General features: G+C 43.7%; 1 protein-coding gene across 1 annotated transcript; it reads right to left on the reverse strand.

Moving 5' to 3' along the window:
• Positions 1-6667: 6667 nt before the first annotated feature.
• Positions 6668-11190, reverse strand: LOC137382943 (probable G-protein coupled receptor 139). The gene is made up of 2 exons (XM_068055519.1): positions 10926-11190; positions 6668-7566 (listed from the first exon to the last, which is right to left on the reverse strand). The coding sequence occupies exons 1-2, from the start codon at positions 11188-11190 to the stop codon at positions 6668-6670; spliced, it is 1164 nt and encodes a 387-aa protein (XP_067911620.1).
• Between the last annotated feature and the right edge of the window lie 9146 nt (positions 11191-20336).

Below are 20336 nucleotides of genomic sequence, written 5' to 3' on the forward strand. Positions count from 1 at the left end.
CAAGCTGCAGGAATATGGGAATGGGAGTAACTGAAGGGCTGAGGCCATGGAAGCGGGTGAAAATATTAGAATTAAGGCATTTCCAGAGTGGAAACCTATGTAGTTCAGTGAGCATGGGGTTTTGAATGGGATTTGGCGCTAGTTAGGATATGGGCAGCAGCTTTGGATGAGTTTTGATCTATTAAACGTTGCAAATGAAGGGTGGAACATTAGGGCAACCGAGTCTGGATTGGACAGAGGCACAAATGAGGGTTTATATTGCAGATGGGCGGAGGCAGAGGGCAATATTATGGAGGTGGTTGTCAGCATGATGGGTGAGGGAGAGAATGTTGAATCAGAACTCAGCTCAGGGTGAAAGAGTCCGTGAGTTTGTGAACAGTCAGGGTCAGCCTCAGACAACAGCCTGAGTGGGGAATAGATTCGGTAGATACGGTGCAGCGTTGGTTTTGGGAACTGAAGTTAATTTCATTTTTTACAATGTTTACATGACAAGAGCACTAGTATAGTGATATAAGATGTATCGATTTAATAGCTGGATATAGTGAATTACCAGGGACCCCAGAAACAGCAAAAATGAAAGAGCAAATTACCTCTGCAGTAATAAAGTTAGAAATGATTTAAAGCTCTAATAGCTGCATACAAGGTCTTACCAAAAATATCAACTGCAACAAAGTGAGAGAATAAGTGACAAGAGCAGTAACATGGTTAAACCTTGTTTATAGAATTAATGTCTGAATTGAAAGACTGACTGGGGACACCGATGATAGCAAGGATGGGATAGTAAATGTACTGAATCATTTTCAGTCCGAAATAGATCCGTCGATCTAATGATAGCCGATCATCATCTTCAGTAAATAGGTGAAACCAAACCAATATATTCCTGACGACTGTTGCACCATTCCAATCGATCGTTCTCAGCTTCTGATCCATCATTGTAACATTCCAATCCATTGTTTTGAAATTCCAGTCTATCCTCTCCCTCTCTCTGGAGCCGCAATCCCCGTTAGTGCTAGAGGTGATGTTCACGCTGACACATTGAAATAAGTCCCTTATTAATAGAAGTGGGAAATCCTCCAGTGACACAATGACTTGCCCGCGGAGATTGACATTAATTCCAGTCACTGAACAAACAGGTTTAGTTAACCCCTTTTTATTCAAAACCTTTTCTTTAATTTTATTAAGTCGAACTTTTATGCAATATGGTTGGGATGTATGAAGGTTGCTGAGGGAAAGAATGGTGGAAATTGCAGTGACACTGTGATAATCTTTCAATCACCTTTTGGCAATGGAAGAGGTGCCAGAAGGCAGTGATTTACCAATGTTAAACCATTTTGAGAAAAATAACTGTATTAGGTAAACCCCATAACAAGGATAAATGGGTATTTTTCTGAATGGCATGCAGTGACTGGTGGGGTACCACAAGGATCGGTGCTGGGACCCTAGCTATTCACAATATACAAAAATGATTTAGATCCAGGAACTAAATGTAATATCTCCAAATTTACAGATGACACAAAACTGAGTGGGAGGGTGAGTTGTGAGGAGGATGCAGAGAGGCTTCAGGGTGATTTGGACAAGTTGAGTGAGTGGTCTAATGCGTGGTAGATGCAGTATAATGTGGGTAAATGTGAGGCTATCCACTTTGGTAGCAAAAACAAGAAGGCAGATTATTATCTGAACGGCTATAAACTGAGAGAGGGGAATACGCAACGAGATCTGGGTGTTATCATACACAGTCGCTGAAGGTAAGCATGCAGGTGCAACAGGTGGTAAAAAAGGCAAATAGTATGCTGGCCTTCATAGCGAGATGATTCAAGTACAGGAGCAGGGATCACTTGCTGCAGCTACACAGCGCATTGGTGAGGCCACATCTGGAATATTGTGGGCAGTTTGCGTATCCTTATCTGAGGAATGATGTTCTTGCTATAGAGGGAGTGCAGCAAAGTTTTACCAGACTGATTCCTGGGATGGCGGGAGTGACGTATGAGGAGATATTGAGTCGGTTAGGATTATATTCGCTGGAGCTCAGAAGAGTGAGAGGGGATCTCATAGCAACTTATAAAATTCTAGAAGGGAGGATTTCAGATATCTGGAGCATTGGGATCGCGTCAGGGACAGATGGGACCTGTACAAGAAGGACGGGTTGCATCTAAACTGCAGGGGCACAAATATCCTGGCTACGAGGTTCACTCGCGTCACTCGGGAGGGTTTAAACTAGTGTGGCAGGAGGGTGTGAACCAGAGCAGGTAAATAAGGCCAGTAAGACTAAAAGGAAAAGCAGGCATGGGGATGTTGCGGGCTGGTGGCCTGAAGTGAATTTGTTTCAATGCGAGAAGCATAACAGGTAAGGCAGATGAACTTAGAGCTGGGATCAGTGCTGGAACTATGATGTTGTTTCTATTTCAGAGACACGGTTGCGAGAAGGACAGGATTGGCAGCTAAATATTCAAGGATTTAGAATCATCAGGCGGGATACAGGGGGATGTAATAGGAGTGGGGGAGTTGCATTACATGTTAAGGAGAGTATCACAGCTGTACTGCGGGTGGACACCTCGGAGGCGTCGTGCAGCGAGGCAATATGGGTGGAGCTCAGGAATAGGCAGGGTGCAGTCACGATGTGTTTTCTACAATCCTCCCAACAGCCAGCGGGAGGTCGACAGATACGTGAACAGAATTTGGAAAGATGTAAAGGTGGGTAATTTTAACTTCCCCTATATTGACTGGGACTCACTTAGTGCTGGGGGCTTGGATGGGGCAGGATCTCTATGGAGCATCCAGGAGGGCTTCTTGAAACAATATGTAGATAATCCAACGAGGGATGGGGCCGTACTAGACCTGGTATTGGGGAATGAGCCCGGCCAGGTGGCCGACTTTCAATAGGGGAGCATTTCAGGAACAGTGACCATAATTCCATACGTTTTAAGGTACCTGTGGATAAGGATAAGAGTAGTCCTTGGGTGAAGGTGCTAAATTGGGGGAAGGCTAATTATAATAATATTAGGCAGGAACTGAGGAATTCAGATTGGGGGCGGCTGTTTGAGGGTAAATCAGCATCTGACATGTGGGAGTCTTTCAACCATCTGATGTATAGAATCCAGGACCAGCACATTCCTGCGAGGAAGAAGGATAAATTTGACAAGTTTCAGGAGCCTTGGATAACGCGGGATATTGTGAGCCTAGTCAAAAGGAAAAAGGAGGCATTCTGAATATCACCCAGGAACAGAGTCTCATCTAAATACCTCCCCAGGAACAGACTCCCATCGAAATAACCCCCCGGGAGCAGACTCCCAACTGAATACCACCCCCCCCCCGGGAATGACCATCCCTCCATCATAAGAACAGAATTAGTGATGTTGACTGATGATTTCAGTTTTCCATACCATTCACAACTCCTCAGATACGAAAGCAGCCCATGTCCAGATGCAGCAAGAATTGGACAACATCCAGGCTTGGGTGGATTCGTGCCACACAATTGCCAGAAAATGACCATCTCAAACAAGAGGGAATCTAACCCCTTGAAGTTCACTGGCGTCACCATCACTGAATTCCACACTACCAACATCCTGGTCTTACCATTAATCAGAAACTGACCTGACGAACCACATAAATACTAAAGCAGGTCAGAGGTGGGGAATCTTGCAGTGAATAACTCAACTCATGATTCCTCAATGCCTGTCCATCATCTACAAGGCACAAATCAGGAGTGTGATGGAATACACTGCACGAGCCTGGATGAGAGCAGATCCAACAACACACAAGAAATTCGGCACCACCCAGGACAAAGCAGCCCTTTTGACTGGAAGCCCACTTACCACCTGCAACATTCACTCTGTTCACTGCTGATGTACAGTGGCAACAGTCTGTACCAACGACAAGAAGCATTGCAGAAACTCATCAAGGCTCCTTAGGCAACAGCTTCCACCTAAAAGGGCAAGGGCAGAACATGTTTCCCTTCAAGCCACACACCATTCTGACTTGGAACGATATCACTGTTCCTTCACTGCCGCTGGGTGAAATTCCTGGAACGCCCTTCCTAACACGTGTACCTAAACACCAGCACTTCAGCAGGCCAAGAAGGCCACTCACGGGTCACGGATGAATAAAATAAGCTATTGAGTAGGGTTTTAAAGTATTATGAATTTAATTAAGTGTTATAAAAGATGATAAAGAGTACAATGTTTGCAGTCGATTATAAAAACAATACAAAAGTTCATGAAAGATTACGAAGTGTCATATCTTGTTATAAAGGTGTTTATATTATTATGAAGGATGATAAAGTTAATGAAGTTTCAAAGGATTATAAGGTGTTATAAAGGATGATGAATGGTTACTGAGCATCATAAATACTATAACGTTCTATTAAAAACTATAATCAATCAGAAAAAAATGGTTATAAAGGAGTACAAAGAATCCAGGCTCAGTCTTCACACCATTAGAATTAGAATTAGAATATAACAGCGCAGTACAGGCCCTTCGGCCCTCGATGTTGCGCCGAGCTGTGAAACCATCTGACCTACACTATTCCATTTTCATCCATGTGTCTATCCAATGTCCACTTAAATGCCCTTAAAGTTGGCGAATCTACTACTGCTGCAGGCAGGGCATTCCACGCCCTTACTACTCTCTGAGTAAAGAAACTACCTCTCACATCTGTCCTATATCTATCACCCCTCAACTTGAAGCTATGTCCCCTCGTGTTTGCCATCACCATCCGAGGAAAAAGACGCTCACTATCCACCCTATCTAACCCTCTGATTATCTTATATGTCTCTACTAAGTCACCTCTCCTCCTCCTTCTCTCCAACGAAAACAACCTCAAGTCCCTCAGCCTTTCCTCGTAACACCTTCCCTCCATACCAGGCAACATCCTAGTAAATCTCCTCTGCACCCTTTCCATAGCTTCCACATCCTTTCTATAATGCGGTGACCAGAACTGCACGCAATACTCCAGGTGCGGTCACACCAGAGTCTTGTACAGCTGCAGCATGACCTCGTGGTTCCGAAACTCGACCCCCCTACTAATAAAAGCTAACACACCATATGCCTTCTTGACAGCCCTATTAACCTGGTTAGCAACCTTCAGGGATTTATGCACCTGGACACCAAGATCTCTCTGCTCATCTACACTAACAAGAATCTTCCCATTAGCCCAGTACTCTGCATTCCTGTTACTCCTTCCAAAGTGAATCACCTCACACTTTTCCGCATTAAACTCCATTTGCCATCTCTCAGCCCAGCTCTGCAGCCTATCTATGTCCCTCTGTACCCTACAACATCCTTCGGCACTATCCACAACTCCACCGACCTTAGTGTCATCTGCAAATTTACTAACCCACCCTTCTACACCCTCTTCCAGGTCATTTATAAAAATGACACACAGCAATGGCCCCAAAACAGATCCTTGCGGTACACCACTAGTAACTAAACTCCAGGATGAACATTTGCCATCAACCACCACCCTCTGTCTTCTTTCAGCTAGCCAATTTCTGATCCAAAGCTCTAAATCACCTTCAACCCCATACTTCCGTATTTTCTGCAATAGCCTACCGTGGGGAACCTTATCAAACGCCTTACTGAAATCCATATACACCACATCCACTGCTTTACCCTCATCCACCTGTTTGGTCACGTTCTCGAAAAACTCAATAAGGTTTGTGAGGCACGACCTACCCGTCACAAAACCATGCTGACTATCTCTAATGTACTTATTCTTCGGTCTTCTTGGTTTTGTTGTTCTTTATGTTGCTATCCTGGTCGAGATGGGGATCACCAATGGACAGGGCTGCTGGTGGTGCTTTTCCCTTATGCTTTCCACTGCATCATTGGCTGTGCATGGTGGGCGAGGCTGGAGAGCCTCAGGCGCTGCCCCCGTCAATTGTGCCATTGCCATGTGGAACAGCCTCTGCTACCACTTCACAGTCACCATGGGGAACAGACCCCGCCCAATCCCAGTCACAATGATGAAGAGACCCTGCTCCCACACATCCGCTGTGATGTGAAACAGGCACCGCCCATAATCTCCAGTCAACATGGGGACCAGGAACCGACTCTCTCTTCATTGAGCAGGGCAACAGGCCTCGGCAAATCCCAGTCACCACTGGGAACTCTGCAAAGCTTCATTCCCCCGGCCACCATGGGTAACAGATCCCCTCCCCACTCAATTTCCACCATGGGAAAGAAGCCCTACCACCACACCCCACCCACTAATAGAACAGGCTCTGCCGCCACTCCATCATAACCATGCCGAGCAGGCCTCACCGCCCCACCCCCCGCCCTCCCCCGGCTGTATCCATGGAGAATGGACCCTGCTACAAGTCCCTCATCACTATAGCGACTTCCCACAGCTCCCAATTATCCGTTACACTGGGGAACAGGCCCTGCCCACCCTGAAACGTCACCATGGGGGACAGGCCAAACTGCTTCTTCAACAAGGTGAGCAGGGCACTCCCAGCACTCTCATCATAGAGACACAAACCGCAACTGCTCCATCACCTTGGTGGAAGAACATGACCCTGCTCTGTCACCAAAGTAACGGGCCCCGCCCCTAGCTCTGGCACTACAGCGGTAGCCTCCACCCTCGATCTGGCACCATGGCAGCAGACTCTGGCAATGGTTGGTGGAAGTGTGAAAGAAAATGACAAGCTGCTGGAAATAACCAGTCATTTATTTATTTAATTAATAGAACAATTTGAGTAAAGGGATATGTCAGCACATTCTTCAACTGCTCTCTGAACTGAGTCTGGGTCAGTGCATAAATCGCTGTGTTTGTGCAGCAACTCAGGAGCTGCAGCATGAAACCCAATTGTATCAGATAAACGGGTACTGATGGAACCATGGGCTCCAAATCCTGTATTCTTTGCCACATCGTATTCACCATTAACACAGCCCATAAGAGTATGAAATTGGCCGAGATAACGAGCAGCAAAATTATGGATTTCCTTCGATTCTCCAGCTCTGGGTCTCTGCGACACTCCCTTCTGCTGTGGGCTCGGAGTCTCCTGCGAACTGTGCTGCTCACAAAAATGTGTCGGATGGTGAAAGCATTGAGCAGCAGAATCACCACAAATGGGACACAAGGGGTTAGAATGTGATGGAGGAGCTCGATTGTTGTCCAGACATGAGAGAAATAAACATACATATTTGCATAACAAAACCAGGGTCTGTTCGCCTTCGAGTACCAACCTGTCAAGATAAAATACCAGAAAATGTTCTTTAAGCAGCTCAGCACATTCACAGTTCCCAGAACCACAGCCGCCGTTTCCTCGGTGCAATATTTAATTTTCAGCTTCTGGCAGCAAATGGCCACAAATCGATCAAAGGTGAAGGTGACCATAAACCAAACAGAGCAGTCTGTAGCTGCATGAAGCAGGACAGCATGGATATTACACATGCGTACGGCCAACAGGAATTGAAACTGTTTTGGATAAACAATGGGAATGTGCCTCAATATAAGGTCGAGGATAATGACGAGTAGATCCACCGCTGCCATGGCCACTAAGTAGCGAGTGACACATTTGGAGAGCCCGCACTTTCCCCGAGACAGGATCACAATTGTCATCAAGTTAACTGTGAGGAAGTGAAACAAACCAAGAAATTATACATCAGGCTGGTAGCAAAGTTAACATTTTTGACGGAATACATATCGAGAGTTACAGATGTGTTTCTGTGCCCAATGATGCATTTAAATGGGTATACGTAAAAAAAAAACTGAATAGTTCTTATTGGCTGGAAGGCGGAAGAGATTAAATTGGAAAGGGGTTATGCTGAACTGAAATTGCTGAACTCAGTATTGATCAAAATCCTGCAATCCCTCCTTTCCCATGCCGAGTTTAAAAACAGTCCAAGTTCCAGCGAATTTCACTGATCTAAAACACATTTTCCTGTTTCTTTCTCCACAGATGCTGCCAGCCCTGTCGAGTCGTTTCAGCATTTTCTGTCATTATTCAAGATTTGTGGCTTCTGCAGCAATCTTGTACATAAAGTAAATGTTGGACTGACTGAGAGATTCCCTCAACAGTGACAGGCAGCAAATAATTCACTTATTCCAAAACAATAATTGGACATGAGTCCACTAAAAAAAAATCAACGAAACAATTAATCCGAATTGTCGCTAAATTAACTGTAAACTTGGGAGTAAAACTAACAATTGAAAGGTGTTTGGTATGACATTTGAGCATCAGTGATCACTATCAGTGGTGGACCTTCTTTAGTTCCTGTGACAGAGCTTTCTGTTGGAGATAGGGTTTAAATGAAATAATCCTGATTTGTTTCGGAAATAGAGTTAAAATATGGATTGAATGTGGAATCAGGAATGGATTAATGGGAAATAAAATAGCAGTATTAAATTAAACATAAACACGATCGATGCTGGGACCCCTGCTGCTTGTACTGCACATTAATGATTTAGATATGAATATAGGAGGTATGATCAATAATTTCAAAGATGACACGAATATTGGTGGTGTCATAAATAATGAGGAGGAAAGCCTTAGATTGCAGGACGATATAAATGGGCTGGTAAGATGGGCAGAGCAGTGGAAAATGGAATTTAATCCTGAGAAGTGTGAGGTGATGCAACTTGGGGGAACAAAAAAGACAATGGAATATACAATGGGTGGTAGGACCCTTGGGAGTACAGAGGGTCAGGGGGACCTTGGTGTACTTGTCCATAGATCACTGAAGGCAGCAGCATAGGTAGATAAGGTGGTTAGGAAGGCATATGGGATAATTGCTGAGGCATAGAATATAAGAGCAGGGAGGTTATGATGGAGCTGTATAAAACGCTAGTTGGGCCACAGCTGGAGTACTGTGTCCAGTTCTGGGCACCACACGATAGGAAGGATGTGACTGCACTGGAGAGGGAGCAGAGGAGATTCACCAGGATGTTGCCTGGGCTGGAGCATTTCAGCTGTGAAGAGAGACTGGATAAGCTCGAGTTGTTGTCCTTTGAGCTACTTCAGAATAAAACATCCACAATTTATTTACCATTGAACTCAAGCTTGTCTATTAACGTATTGCTGCCAAAACAATAAAACAATTAATGACTTCAAAAGGAAATTGGTTGGCCACTTGAAGGAAATAGACCTGCAGGTCTATAGGAATTGAATGGGGCAGTGGGACAGACTGATTAGCTCCGTGGAGAGCTGGCATGGGGTCGATGGGCGGACAAGTCTGCTTTTGTGCAGTAAAAGATACTATCACTCAATGACAGCATAGCATTCTCCCTCGATAAGCAACATTCTGGTTCGCTCTGGAGGTGCAAAGATGGTGAGAATGGCTGACTGCTTCAGATTGAAGCTGCTGTAGCTACTGCCAGGATAGGGAACATTCAGCAACTTTCAGCAACGTTTGCACAGTCACAAATCAAGTGCACATTAATCGATAAGAGTTGTTCATTTCCTTTACCACTCCTCTTTGACATTGGATTCCGCAGAGCCACATGAACCATCTGGAACTCCACTGCTTTGGCAAAACCATGGGATCTCTTATCCTGTATTCTCTGTGAGGGATAAAACGATGTTTTCTATTCACCTGGCCTGGATGCCCTCTGTCATCTCCCGAATGCATCAATGTGCACACATTGGGAGGTGTTGGATATCTTGCTCACCCACCACCTGGAAAGATGTCGATGCAGAGAATGGTCTTATCTGCCACTGACAGCTCTGTCTTGGCTTTGGTGTGAGACTCCAGACTATGTTGATGGAGGCTGCACATCTCTGTGACCACCTCCTTGTTGAATCGGAGTTACCACGCGTACAAATCTTGTGTTAGGTGTTGGTAGGAAACGTGCTCTTGAAAATCTCGGGTTGTCCAGCGCAGATCCCGCCAACGCCTTCCTCTTCGCAGAGCTTCCCTTTTCTGCAGCTTCTGGTCCATTTCTTGTAGATCAATAAGCGCTGTAACAATTGTCTCCATATCTCATCCAGAGTTGGGTCAACACTTCCTCAGCCCTCCCTAAATGTATGCAGCAGCTCACAAACCAACCTCCAGAAAAAAATCTACAGCACCTTAAATAACTTGGCATTAGCAAAGGTAAGTCAATAGCTCCTCACCAGTAAGTTGTATGCCTGGAATGGGCGTTCGATGGACATGCAGAGACAGACCAAATTTCAAAGAAGTGCGTCAAGGTTGTTAGAGCACCCTGCCCAACATGGATAACCACACGGGATATGCCAGGAGTGGCTGGCAGCTTGTCCTGCACCATATTGTGTTTTATAATCTTTGCAGCACCAGCAAAATAGATTCATCCTTCTGTGAAGCCCAGAATCATGGCCATGGAGAGATACAGATGAAAAGAAGTAATCTTTCAAAAGAGATTTGCGATAAATACTGAAAAGGAACAACTCACAGGGATATGGGAAATGGACAGAGGTTTTAGGAGTAATAGGAGGGGCGAGGACATGGAGGGGTTCAAACACAAGGATGGGAATAGGAAAATTGAGGTGCTGCTAGACCAGGAACCAATGCATTTCGCTGAGAACATGTGGATGGGTGCAAGTTGTTTGGTGTGATTTAGTATTAGTGATTTGAATCTCCTGTGGTGTAAGAGAGGTTGTACCTGTGAATCTCACCAGTATAGTTTTGGAATAGGTGAATCTGGATTTAAGAAAAGCAATGATAAGGGTTTATACAACGGATGGGCTGAGGTAGATTGCGATATTTTGCAGGTGGTAGGATTCAGTATTGATAGCGGCGATAATATGTGATTTGAAGTCAGCTGAGGATCAAAATGATTGCCCAGGTTGCAAACAGTTGCTCCAGCCTCAGATATTGTCAAGTGAGGGGGATTGAGTCTTTGGTTAACATGTTGACTTTGTACCAGGAATCAAAGAAATGGCTTCCATTTCCTCAATATTTAAACAACAAAGATTTGTAATAGAATGAATCATGGTTTATAGATATAATAACTGGACTGAGAGACTTACCAGGGACACCAATTATAGCAAGGATGGGATAGTAAATGTGTTGAATAATCACAAGTGCATATTTGATCCGGAATTCTAATGTTAGCCAATGATAATGTGCAGAAAGAAAATAAAACAAATAGGTTATACTTCTGCTCATTGCTGCCGCATTCCAATCTTCCATTCTCAGATTCTGATCAACTGTTGTAACTTTCCAGGCTTCTGATCCCAGATTCGGGTCCATTGTTGTCGCATTCCAGTCCATTGTTCCCAGATCCTGGCCCATTGTCGCAATAATCCAATATATTCTTCTCAGATCCTGACCTATCCTCTCCCTCTTTCTGTAGCCACTGAACCCTGTTATCACCGGGGATGATGCAAACGTTGACACAATGGGATAACACATTGCAAAGAGTCCTTTATTAATGGAACATGGAATCCCCCCAGTGACACAATTAGTGACAATGGAGACAGATATTAATTACAGTCACTGAACAAACAAGTTCAGTTAATCTCTTTCAACGCAACACATTTTCATTGAGTCGTAGAGATATACAGCACAGAAAGAGGCCCGTCGACCATTCGTGTCAGTGCCGGCCATCAAGCATATAGCTACTTAAATTATATCATATCTCCCCTCAGCCTACTGTGCTTTAAGGAAAACAACCCGAGCCTTTTCAGTCTCTCTACATAGCTGAAATTCTCCAGCCCAGGCAACATCCTGGAGAATCTCATCTGCACCCTCACCAGTGCAATCACATCTTTCCTATGGCGTGGGGCCAAGAAATGAACAAAGTACCCCAGCTGTGGCCTAACTAGCGTTTTATACAGCTCCCTCATATATTGTATGCCTGGGCTAATAAAGGCACGTATACCATATGCTTTCCTCATCACCTTATCTACCTGTGCTGCCGACTTCATTGATCTAAGGACAAGAATACCAAGGTCCCACTGACCCTCTGTACTTCCTAGGGTCCTACTACCCATTGTATATTCTCTTGACATGGTAGTCCTCCCACACTGCATCACCTCACACTTCTCAGGATTATATCCTCTTTGCCACTGCTCCACCCATTTTACCAGCCAATCTATATCGTGTTGCAATCTAAGGCTTTCCTCCTCACTATTTACAGCACCACCAATTTTCGTGTCATCTGTGAACATTCTACCATCATTCATATACCTATACAAGAGTAGCTTAAATGTCCCGAATGTATCTGCTTCTACTATCACCGTTGGCAGCACATTCCACGCACCCACCACTCTCTGTGTAAAGAACCTACCTCTGACATCTCCCCGAAACCGTCCTCCAATCACCTTAAAATTATGCCCCCTGGTGATAGCCCTTTCCATCCTGGGAAAAAGTCTCTGGCTATCCACTCTATCTATGCCTCTCATCATCTTGTACCCCTCTATCAAGTCACCTCTCATCCTTCTTCGCTCCAATGAGAAAAGCCCTAGCTCTCTCAATCTTTCTTCATAAGACATGCCTTCCAGTCCAGGCAGCATCCTGGTAAATCTCCTCTGCACCCTCTCTAAAGCTTCCACATCCTTCCTATAATGAGGCGACCAGAACTGAACACAATATTCCAAGTGTGGTCGAACCAGGGCCTTATAGAGCTGCAGCATAACCTCACGGCTCTTAAACTCAATCCCCCTGTTAATGAAAGCCAACACACAATACGCCTTCTAAACAACCCTATCAACTTGGGTGGCAACTTTGAGGGATCTATGGACATGGACCCCAAGATCCCTCTGTTCCTCCACACTACCAAGAATCCTGTCTTTAAGCCTGTATTCTGCATTAAAATTCGACCTTCCAAAATGAATCACTTCACACTTTTCCAGGTTGAACGCCATCTGTCACTTCTCAGCCCAGCTCTGCATTCTGTCAATGTCCCGTTGCAACCTAGAACAGCCTTCCACACTATCCACAACTCCAGCAATCTTCGTGTCATCGGCAAACTTGCTAACCCAGCCTTCCACTTCCTCATCGAAGACATTTATAAAAATCACAAAGAGCAGAGGTCCCAGAACAGATCCTTGCGGAACACCCTGGTCACCGAGCTCCATGCTGAATACTTTCCATCTCCTCCCACCCTCTGACTTCCATGGGCCAGCCAATTTTGTATCCAGGCAGCCAACTTTCCCTGAATCCCATGCCTCCTTACTTTCTGAATGAGCCTACCATGGGGAACCTTATCAAACCTCTTGTACCTCTCCTGTGAACAGAGAATATCTGAAAATTTCTGTCAGTGCCCCTGAAATCTCGTCCCTTGCCTTTCCTTTTGTCACTCAATAAAGTAAAATATTTACCCAATCCACATGGGATGTATGACAGTTGCTCAGGGAAGGAATGGTGGAAACAGCAGAGTCACCAGATAGAAAATATCAATCTTCCTTGGCTGTCGGAGGCAGCAGAGTACTGGAGGACTGGAGGAGAGAAGCAGAAGAACGGACAGCAAGCCAGCTACAGACGCATCAAACAGTGAGTATGAGGTAAAAGGTGTTATGTCAGACTGGTGGAAGTCTGGAAGTGGTGTTCCACATTGACCAACGCTGGGAACAGTATCGTTCACCAGTTACATAAAAAATGAAGCACAATTTGCAACTTTGCTGACAAATCCACACTGAGAATATAGTTAATAAAGAAGAAGAATGCAACAAAGTAGCGAATTCATTAAAAATTATGTTTATAAACGTTAATAATGGACAATTAGACAGCAAATTAATTTCAATATAATGATATGTGAGGACTTTTGGTGAGAAGAATCAGGTTCTGAAATGCACCTTAGAACATAAGTGCCTGAATAGGGTAGAGAGGAACAGGTAATCAGAGATAAAGAGTTCAAATTAAAATTTAAAAGAGCAAACATGAAAGGTCACAGACCTAAAACGTTAACTCTGTTTCTCACTCCACAGATGCTGCCAGACTTATTGAGTATTTCCAGGACTTTCTGTTTATAGAACTGGATTTCTCTTCGAATGAAATGGAATTGAAAAAGCAGAGCTGATATTAAACTAATACAGAACCTTGGTTACACAACACTTAGCGTACTATGTAGAGTTCTGGTCTCCATGTTGCAAAATCGATATTGATGTACTGGAGAATATGCACTTATTTTAACCAGAATGATTCCAGAACTGAGAGAAGTGCACTATTTATTTCATTGTTCACTATTTATTCATGCTATCATTTATTTCCCTCTGTCTGATCTTCGCATTTTGAAAACCAGATATGTATACTCCTCAGTTCTCCGTGACTCTTCTCACAGGGACACTTCTCACTGAGCTCAGAACAGACAGTGGTACAGTTTACACGTGTAGAGACTCTGAATCATATGTAACAATATATCCATCAAATCTTAAGCAGTTCGAGAATAGGTTGTTTCAATACCACAGTCGACTGTGGTTTCAATACCACCCTCTGACTTCCATGGGCCAGCCAATTTTGTATCCAGGCAGCCAACTTTCCCTGAATCCCATGCCTCCTTACTTTCTGAATGAGCCTACCATGGGGAACCTTATCAAACCTCTTGTACCTCTCCTGTGAACAGAGAATATCTGAAAATTTCTGTCAGTGCCCCTGAAATCTCGTCCCTTGCCTTTCCTTTTGTCACTCAATAAAGTAAAATATTTACCCAATCCACATGGGATGTATGACAGTTGCTCAGGGAAGGAATGGTGGAAACAGCAGAGTCACCAGATAGAAAATATCAATCTTCCTTGGCTGTCGGAGGCAGCAGAGTACTGGAGGACTGGAGGAGAGAAGCAGAAGAACGGACAGCAAGCCAGCTACAGACGCATCAAACAGTGAGTATGAGGTAAAAGGTGTTATGTCAGACTGGTGGAAGTCTGGAAGTGGTGTTCCACATTGACCAACGCTGGGAACAGTATCGTTCACCAGTTACATAAAAAATGAAGCACAATTTGCAACTTTGCTGACAAATCCACACTGAGAATATAGTTAATAAAGAAGAAGAATGCAACAAAGTAGCGAATTCATTAAAAATTATGTTTATAAACGTTAATAATGGACAATTAGACAGCAAATTAATTTCAATATAATGATATGTGAGGACTTTTGGTGAGAAGAATCAGGTTCTGAAATGCACCTTAGAACATAAGTGCCTGAATAGGGTAGAGAGGAACAGGTAATCAGAGATAAAGAGTTCAAATTAAAATTTAAAAGAGCAAACATGAAAGGTCACAGACCTAAAACGTTAACTCTGTTTCTCACTCCACAGATGCTGCCAGACTTATTGAGTATTTCCAGGACTTTCTGTTTATAGAACTGGATTTCTCTTCGAATGAAATGGAATTGAAAAAGCAGAGCTGATATTAAACTAATACAGAACCTTGGTTACACAACACTTAGCGTACTATGTAGAGTTCTGGTCTCCATGTTGCAAAATCGATATTGATGTACTGGAGAATATGCACTTATTTTAACCAGAATGATTCCAGAACTGAGAGAAGTGCACTATTTATTTCATTGTTCACTATTTATTCATGCTATCATTTATTTCCCTCTGTCTGATCTTCGCATTTTGAAAACCAGATATGTATACTCCTCAGTTCTCCGTGACTCTTCTCACAGGGACACTTCTCACTGAGCTCAGAACAGTCAGTGGTACAGTTTACACGTGTAGAGACTCTGAATCATATGTAACAATATATCCATCAAATCTTAAGCAGTTCGAGAATAGGTTGTTTCAATACCACAGTCGAATATTCTTCCTATGCAATAGCAAGACAATAAAATTCATCACTCCTGACACACAGATTTTTATGACCCAGCTGGGGGGAAGGCGATACTCAGCAGTAAAGTAAATGCAGTGCTTACAGTAACTGTACTCGGAGCAAGAAATTCATTGTACAGAGAATTAGAATGCTGTGACAATGCTATGTAATGTCAGGAATTAATTAACATCCGTTTCTGTCGGTGCTGTTTCATAGGTGTCTCAAACTCCGTATTTTCATGGTTGTGCTTTCAGACAGAACTGTTCATGATATGAACATAGGAAAATGGGAACATAGAAGCAAGAGTAGGGCATTCAGCCCTTGGAGCCTTCTTCGCCATTCAATTAAATTTGGCTGATATTCTACTTTCCCGTGCTATCCCCACATCCCTGGATGTCATTTGCATCTGGATATCTGTAGATTTCTGTCTTGAGCATCCTCAATGATTGAGCTTCCACAGTCCTCTAGGGTGGAGAATTCCAAAGATTCACCACCCGCTGAGTGATGAACTTCCTCCTCAGTCTTAAATGGCTTACTCCTTATTCTGAGACTATGCCCCCTTGGTCTACACCCACCAGCCAGGTGAAATATCGAATCTGCATCTACTTTTGTCACGCCGTTTAAGATTTTTTAAAGTTTCAATTAGGTCACATCTCATTCTTCGAAACTCGAGAGAATACAGGCTCAGTTCCCTCCATGGCAAGTATATTGTTCCTCAGATGAGGAGATAAAAACGACACAATACACCAGGTGTGGTCTCACCAAGGCTCGATACAATTGCAGCAAGCCTTGCTTACTTCTCCACCTAAAACCCCCTTTGATTAAGCTGAACATACTATTTGCCTTCCTAATTGTTTGCTGCAGCTGCATGCAAGGTTTTAGTGATTCATGAAAAAGGACACCCAGGTAGCTTTGGACATCAACCTTTCCCAACCTCTACTCATTTAAGAAATAGTCTGTTTTTTTCTGTGTTTTTCTACCAAAGAAAATAACATCACAATTATTCACATTACATTCGATCTGCCATGTTCTTGCCCATTCCCTTAGTCTGTGAAAGTCCCTTGAAGCCTCCTTGCATCCTCCTCACAACTTAAATTCCCACCCTAGTTTTGTGTGATCAGCAAATTTGGAAATATTACATTCGGTCGCCATATCCAAATCATTTACATAGATTGTGAATGGCTGCGGCCCCAGCACTGATTCCTGTGGTACCCCATTAGCAACAAGCTACCATCCTGAGAACGGCCAGTTTATTCTGTATGTTAACCAATTCCACATTCATTGCAGTATATTAACCCTAATCCCATGTGTTCTAATTTTGTTTACTAACCTCCTGTGTGGGACAGTATCATATACCTTCTGAAAATTCAAATACACCACATCCACTGGTTCTCCTTTATCTATGCTGCAAGTAAAATCCTAAAAAACTCCAACAGCTTTCTCAAACATGATCTCCCTCCATAAATTCATTTTGACTCTTTCAAATCATATCATGATTTATTAAGTGTCCAGTTGTCAGATCCTCTAGAATGGATTCTACCATTTTCCATACTACCAACGTCAAACTCACAGGTCTGTCGTTACCCGTTTTCTCTCTGCCTCCTTTCTTCAATAGTGTGGTTATATTTGCTACTTTACAGTCCGAAGGGACCTTTCCAGAATCGATAGAATATTGAAAGATAACCGCCAGTGCATTCCCTCTCTTTTCGCCACCTCCATCAACACTCTGGTGTGTGGATCATCTGATCCCGTAGATTTCTCAACCTTCACTCCGGTTAACCCTTCGAGTGCTAACTCTTCATTAATACTAATTTCTTTCAGTTCCTCATTTTTGAAAGTCCCTTGATTTCCTAGTATTCTGGGACATTTTCTGTTTCCTCCTCCATGAAGACAGATACAAAGTAATTGTTTATTTTGCCTGCCCATTCCCTATTCCCCACTAACAATTCTCCTGTCTCCACCTGCAATAGGTCTGTCCTTGCTAATCTTTTCCTTTTCACATACCTAAATATACTTTTTCCATCCACCTTTATGTTTCTTGCTATGTTGCATTCATATTATCTTTTCCCTTTTCTTATCAATTTCTTGGTCATCATTTGCTGGATTCTAAATTGCTCACTATCCTCGGGTTTACCCATTTTTCTGACAGCCTATTAAGCCACTTATCTTGATCTAGGCAATCTTTAACTTTTACTAGCCACGGTTAATTTATCTTTCCTGTTTGGCTTTTGTGTCTGAGAGGAAATTTTATTTGTTTTAGACCATGTAATGCATCTGCAAATGCTACCGTTACCATTCTCCGGACAAATGCTTTGACTTTTAGTACGTCTATTCCTAATCCATTTGCCTTTCATCCCATGACATCTTTGTCATTTAATCTCTCCTTCCATCCACCCTATCACACACCTTCCCTTTTGTTTTTCTTCCCCCTCCCCCTTCACTCGCACAAACCCAACTACATTTCTAATCATTTCCAGTTCTGACGAAACGTCAGAGACCTGAAAGATAAATCTGTTTCTCTCTCCCCAGGTGTTGCCAGACATGCTGCGTATTTCCAGTTGTTTTTATTTCAGATTTCCGTAGTATGTTGCTTTTAGTTTACCTGAATAAATGATTTCGAAATAGAACCATGTTCTACCATTATACTCCGTACAACTCCACGGAGACAGATACTCCCAGTAGAACATGATAACTGGGATCAGGTTTCCCACTCCGGCTAGTGGCCCACTCTCAGTTCAGCTTAACAGTGACAGATACTCCAAATAATACATGACCACTGGGATCTTGTGTCCCACTATCGTTAATGAACTTAACTCAATACAATACTACAGAGCCAGATACTGTCAGTAATACATGGTCGTTGCAGTCAGGTGTTCCACTTTGGTTAGTGATCCACACTCAGTATGATTTTGCACTAACTGATATTCCCACTAAAAATCTTACTCGGAGAGTTACATTCACTGAGCTCCAATTCAACATTACATGAAATTCCACAAAATGCCATAACTACATAATTCAGAGAGCCTGTCAGTGACAAACAGAGGTTTTATTAACTAATGAAAATTCGAGGCTGCATTCTCCCAGCAATGAGGGTGTTCTTTCCAACACCCTTAGAGCCATCCCTCGCTCTCATTTTGTTTTAGCGAGGTCCTTCACTCCATTGCGGTTCAGAAGGGGAAGAGCAGATTGTGTCCATCATCCATCTGGGCCTTGAGTTGCAGGATCTCACTGTGATGTATGGAGAATTGGAATGGCAGGCAGTGAAACTCTGAGGAGTCATTCACTGTCTCATTGGCGAGAGTCTTCAACTATTCCTGGGGATGGGAGAGCGAGGACGAGACAACATGCAAGGACAGTTTTAATCAGAAAGAGAGATTCACTGTCCATCGCCATGACTGACCAATCAGAGAAAACGCAGGAAAAGGAAGAGGCCATTACACCCTCTTGAGACTGATAAACAGGAACAGGAGGAGGCCATTAAGCCCCCGAGAGGATGTTACACAGGGACAGGAGGAGGTCATTCAGCTCCTCGAGCCTGTTATGCTGGAACAGGAGGAGTCCATTTGGCATCCTCGGGCCTTTCCGTCTTTCGATGGCAGTTGTGGTGGGGAAGGTGGTAACTGGGCAAAAGCTGATTGTTTTAACGTAGTAGCTGCTCTCTCAGCAGGAGACGGGGTCCTGGAAGTATTTATCTCCACCGAAGTGGGCAAACGGGACCGAGGGACCTGTCATCCAAACAAACAGCACATCCAACATTGCAGTGCATTTTTAAATCGCCTCTTCGACAGGACAGCACTCCCTCAGTAATGCTCCTCCAACAGTGGAGCACTGCCTCAGTACTGCCCATCTGATTGTGCCTCATTCCCTTAGTATTGACCTTTCGACCATGCAGTGCTCCCTTAGTACTGCCCCATTAGCATCGTAGCACTCCCTCAGTGCTGCTCCTCTGATTGTCTCAGCGCTCCCTCAGTACAGATCCTTGGACAGTGCAGTGCTCCCTCAGTGCTGCCCCTCCGACATTGAAGGGCTCCCTCAATGCTGCTCCTCCGACTGTTACAGCCCTCCCTCAGTGCTGATCATCCGACATTGCAGTGCTCCATCAGTACTGCTCCTCTGACAGTCTCGCCCTCCCTCAGAGCTGCCCATCCCACTGTGAAGCACTCCCTCAATGCTGGTACTGCCAATAAATCCGAAACAGGGGATGCTTGTTCACAAGACATTCTGGTGGGGCAATTTGAGAGGGCTGATTAAAACATATACTGGATCCTGGGATCTATACAGAGAGGCACAGCCTACAATACATGGACATTGCACTAAACCTTTATAAAACGCTGATTAGTTCCCAAATGGAATATTTTCTCCAGTTCTGGGCACCGCAGTTTCAGAAAGATGTCAAGGTATTAGACAGGGTGCAAGAGGTTATTTCCCAGAATAGCCACAGGTATGAGGGATTTCTGTTAATTTGGAGAAACGAGAGAATTTGGGATTGTTTTCCTTAGAGCACAGAAGCTTAAGAGTATATTTAATCAAGTCTTTCAAAGTCACACAATTTTTTGATAGAGTCAATATGCATAAATGTTTCCAGTGGCAGGAGGGTCTGTAACCAATTGACAAAGATTTATTATAATTGACTATGGCACCAGAGGGGGCAATGAGAAATGTTTTGACACAGTGAGTTGTTGTGATCTG

Source organism: Heterodontus francisci, chromosome 23 (genome assembly GCF_036365525.1).
Source record: "Heterodontus francisci isolate sHetFra1 chromosome 23, sHetFra1.hap1, whole genome shotgun sequence".
NCBI lineage: Eukaryota > Metazoa > Chordata > Chondrichthyes > Heterodontiformes > Heterodontidae > Heterodontus > Heterodontus francisci.

Coding starts and splice junctions, on each gene's coding strand:
- LOC137382943 (XM_068055519.1), bottom strand. CDS start 11,190: ATGGGCCAGGATCTGGGAACAATGGACTGGAATGCGACAACAATGGAC. Junction 7,567..10,925: donor TGCTATAATTGGTGTCCCTG/GTAAGTCTCTCA, acceptor ACTTCCTCACAG/TTAACTTGATGACAATTGTG.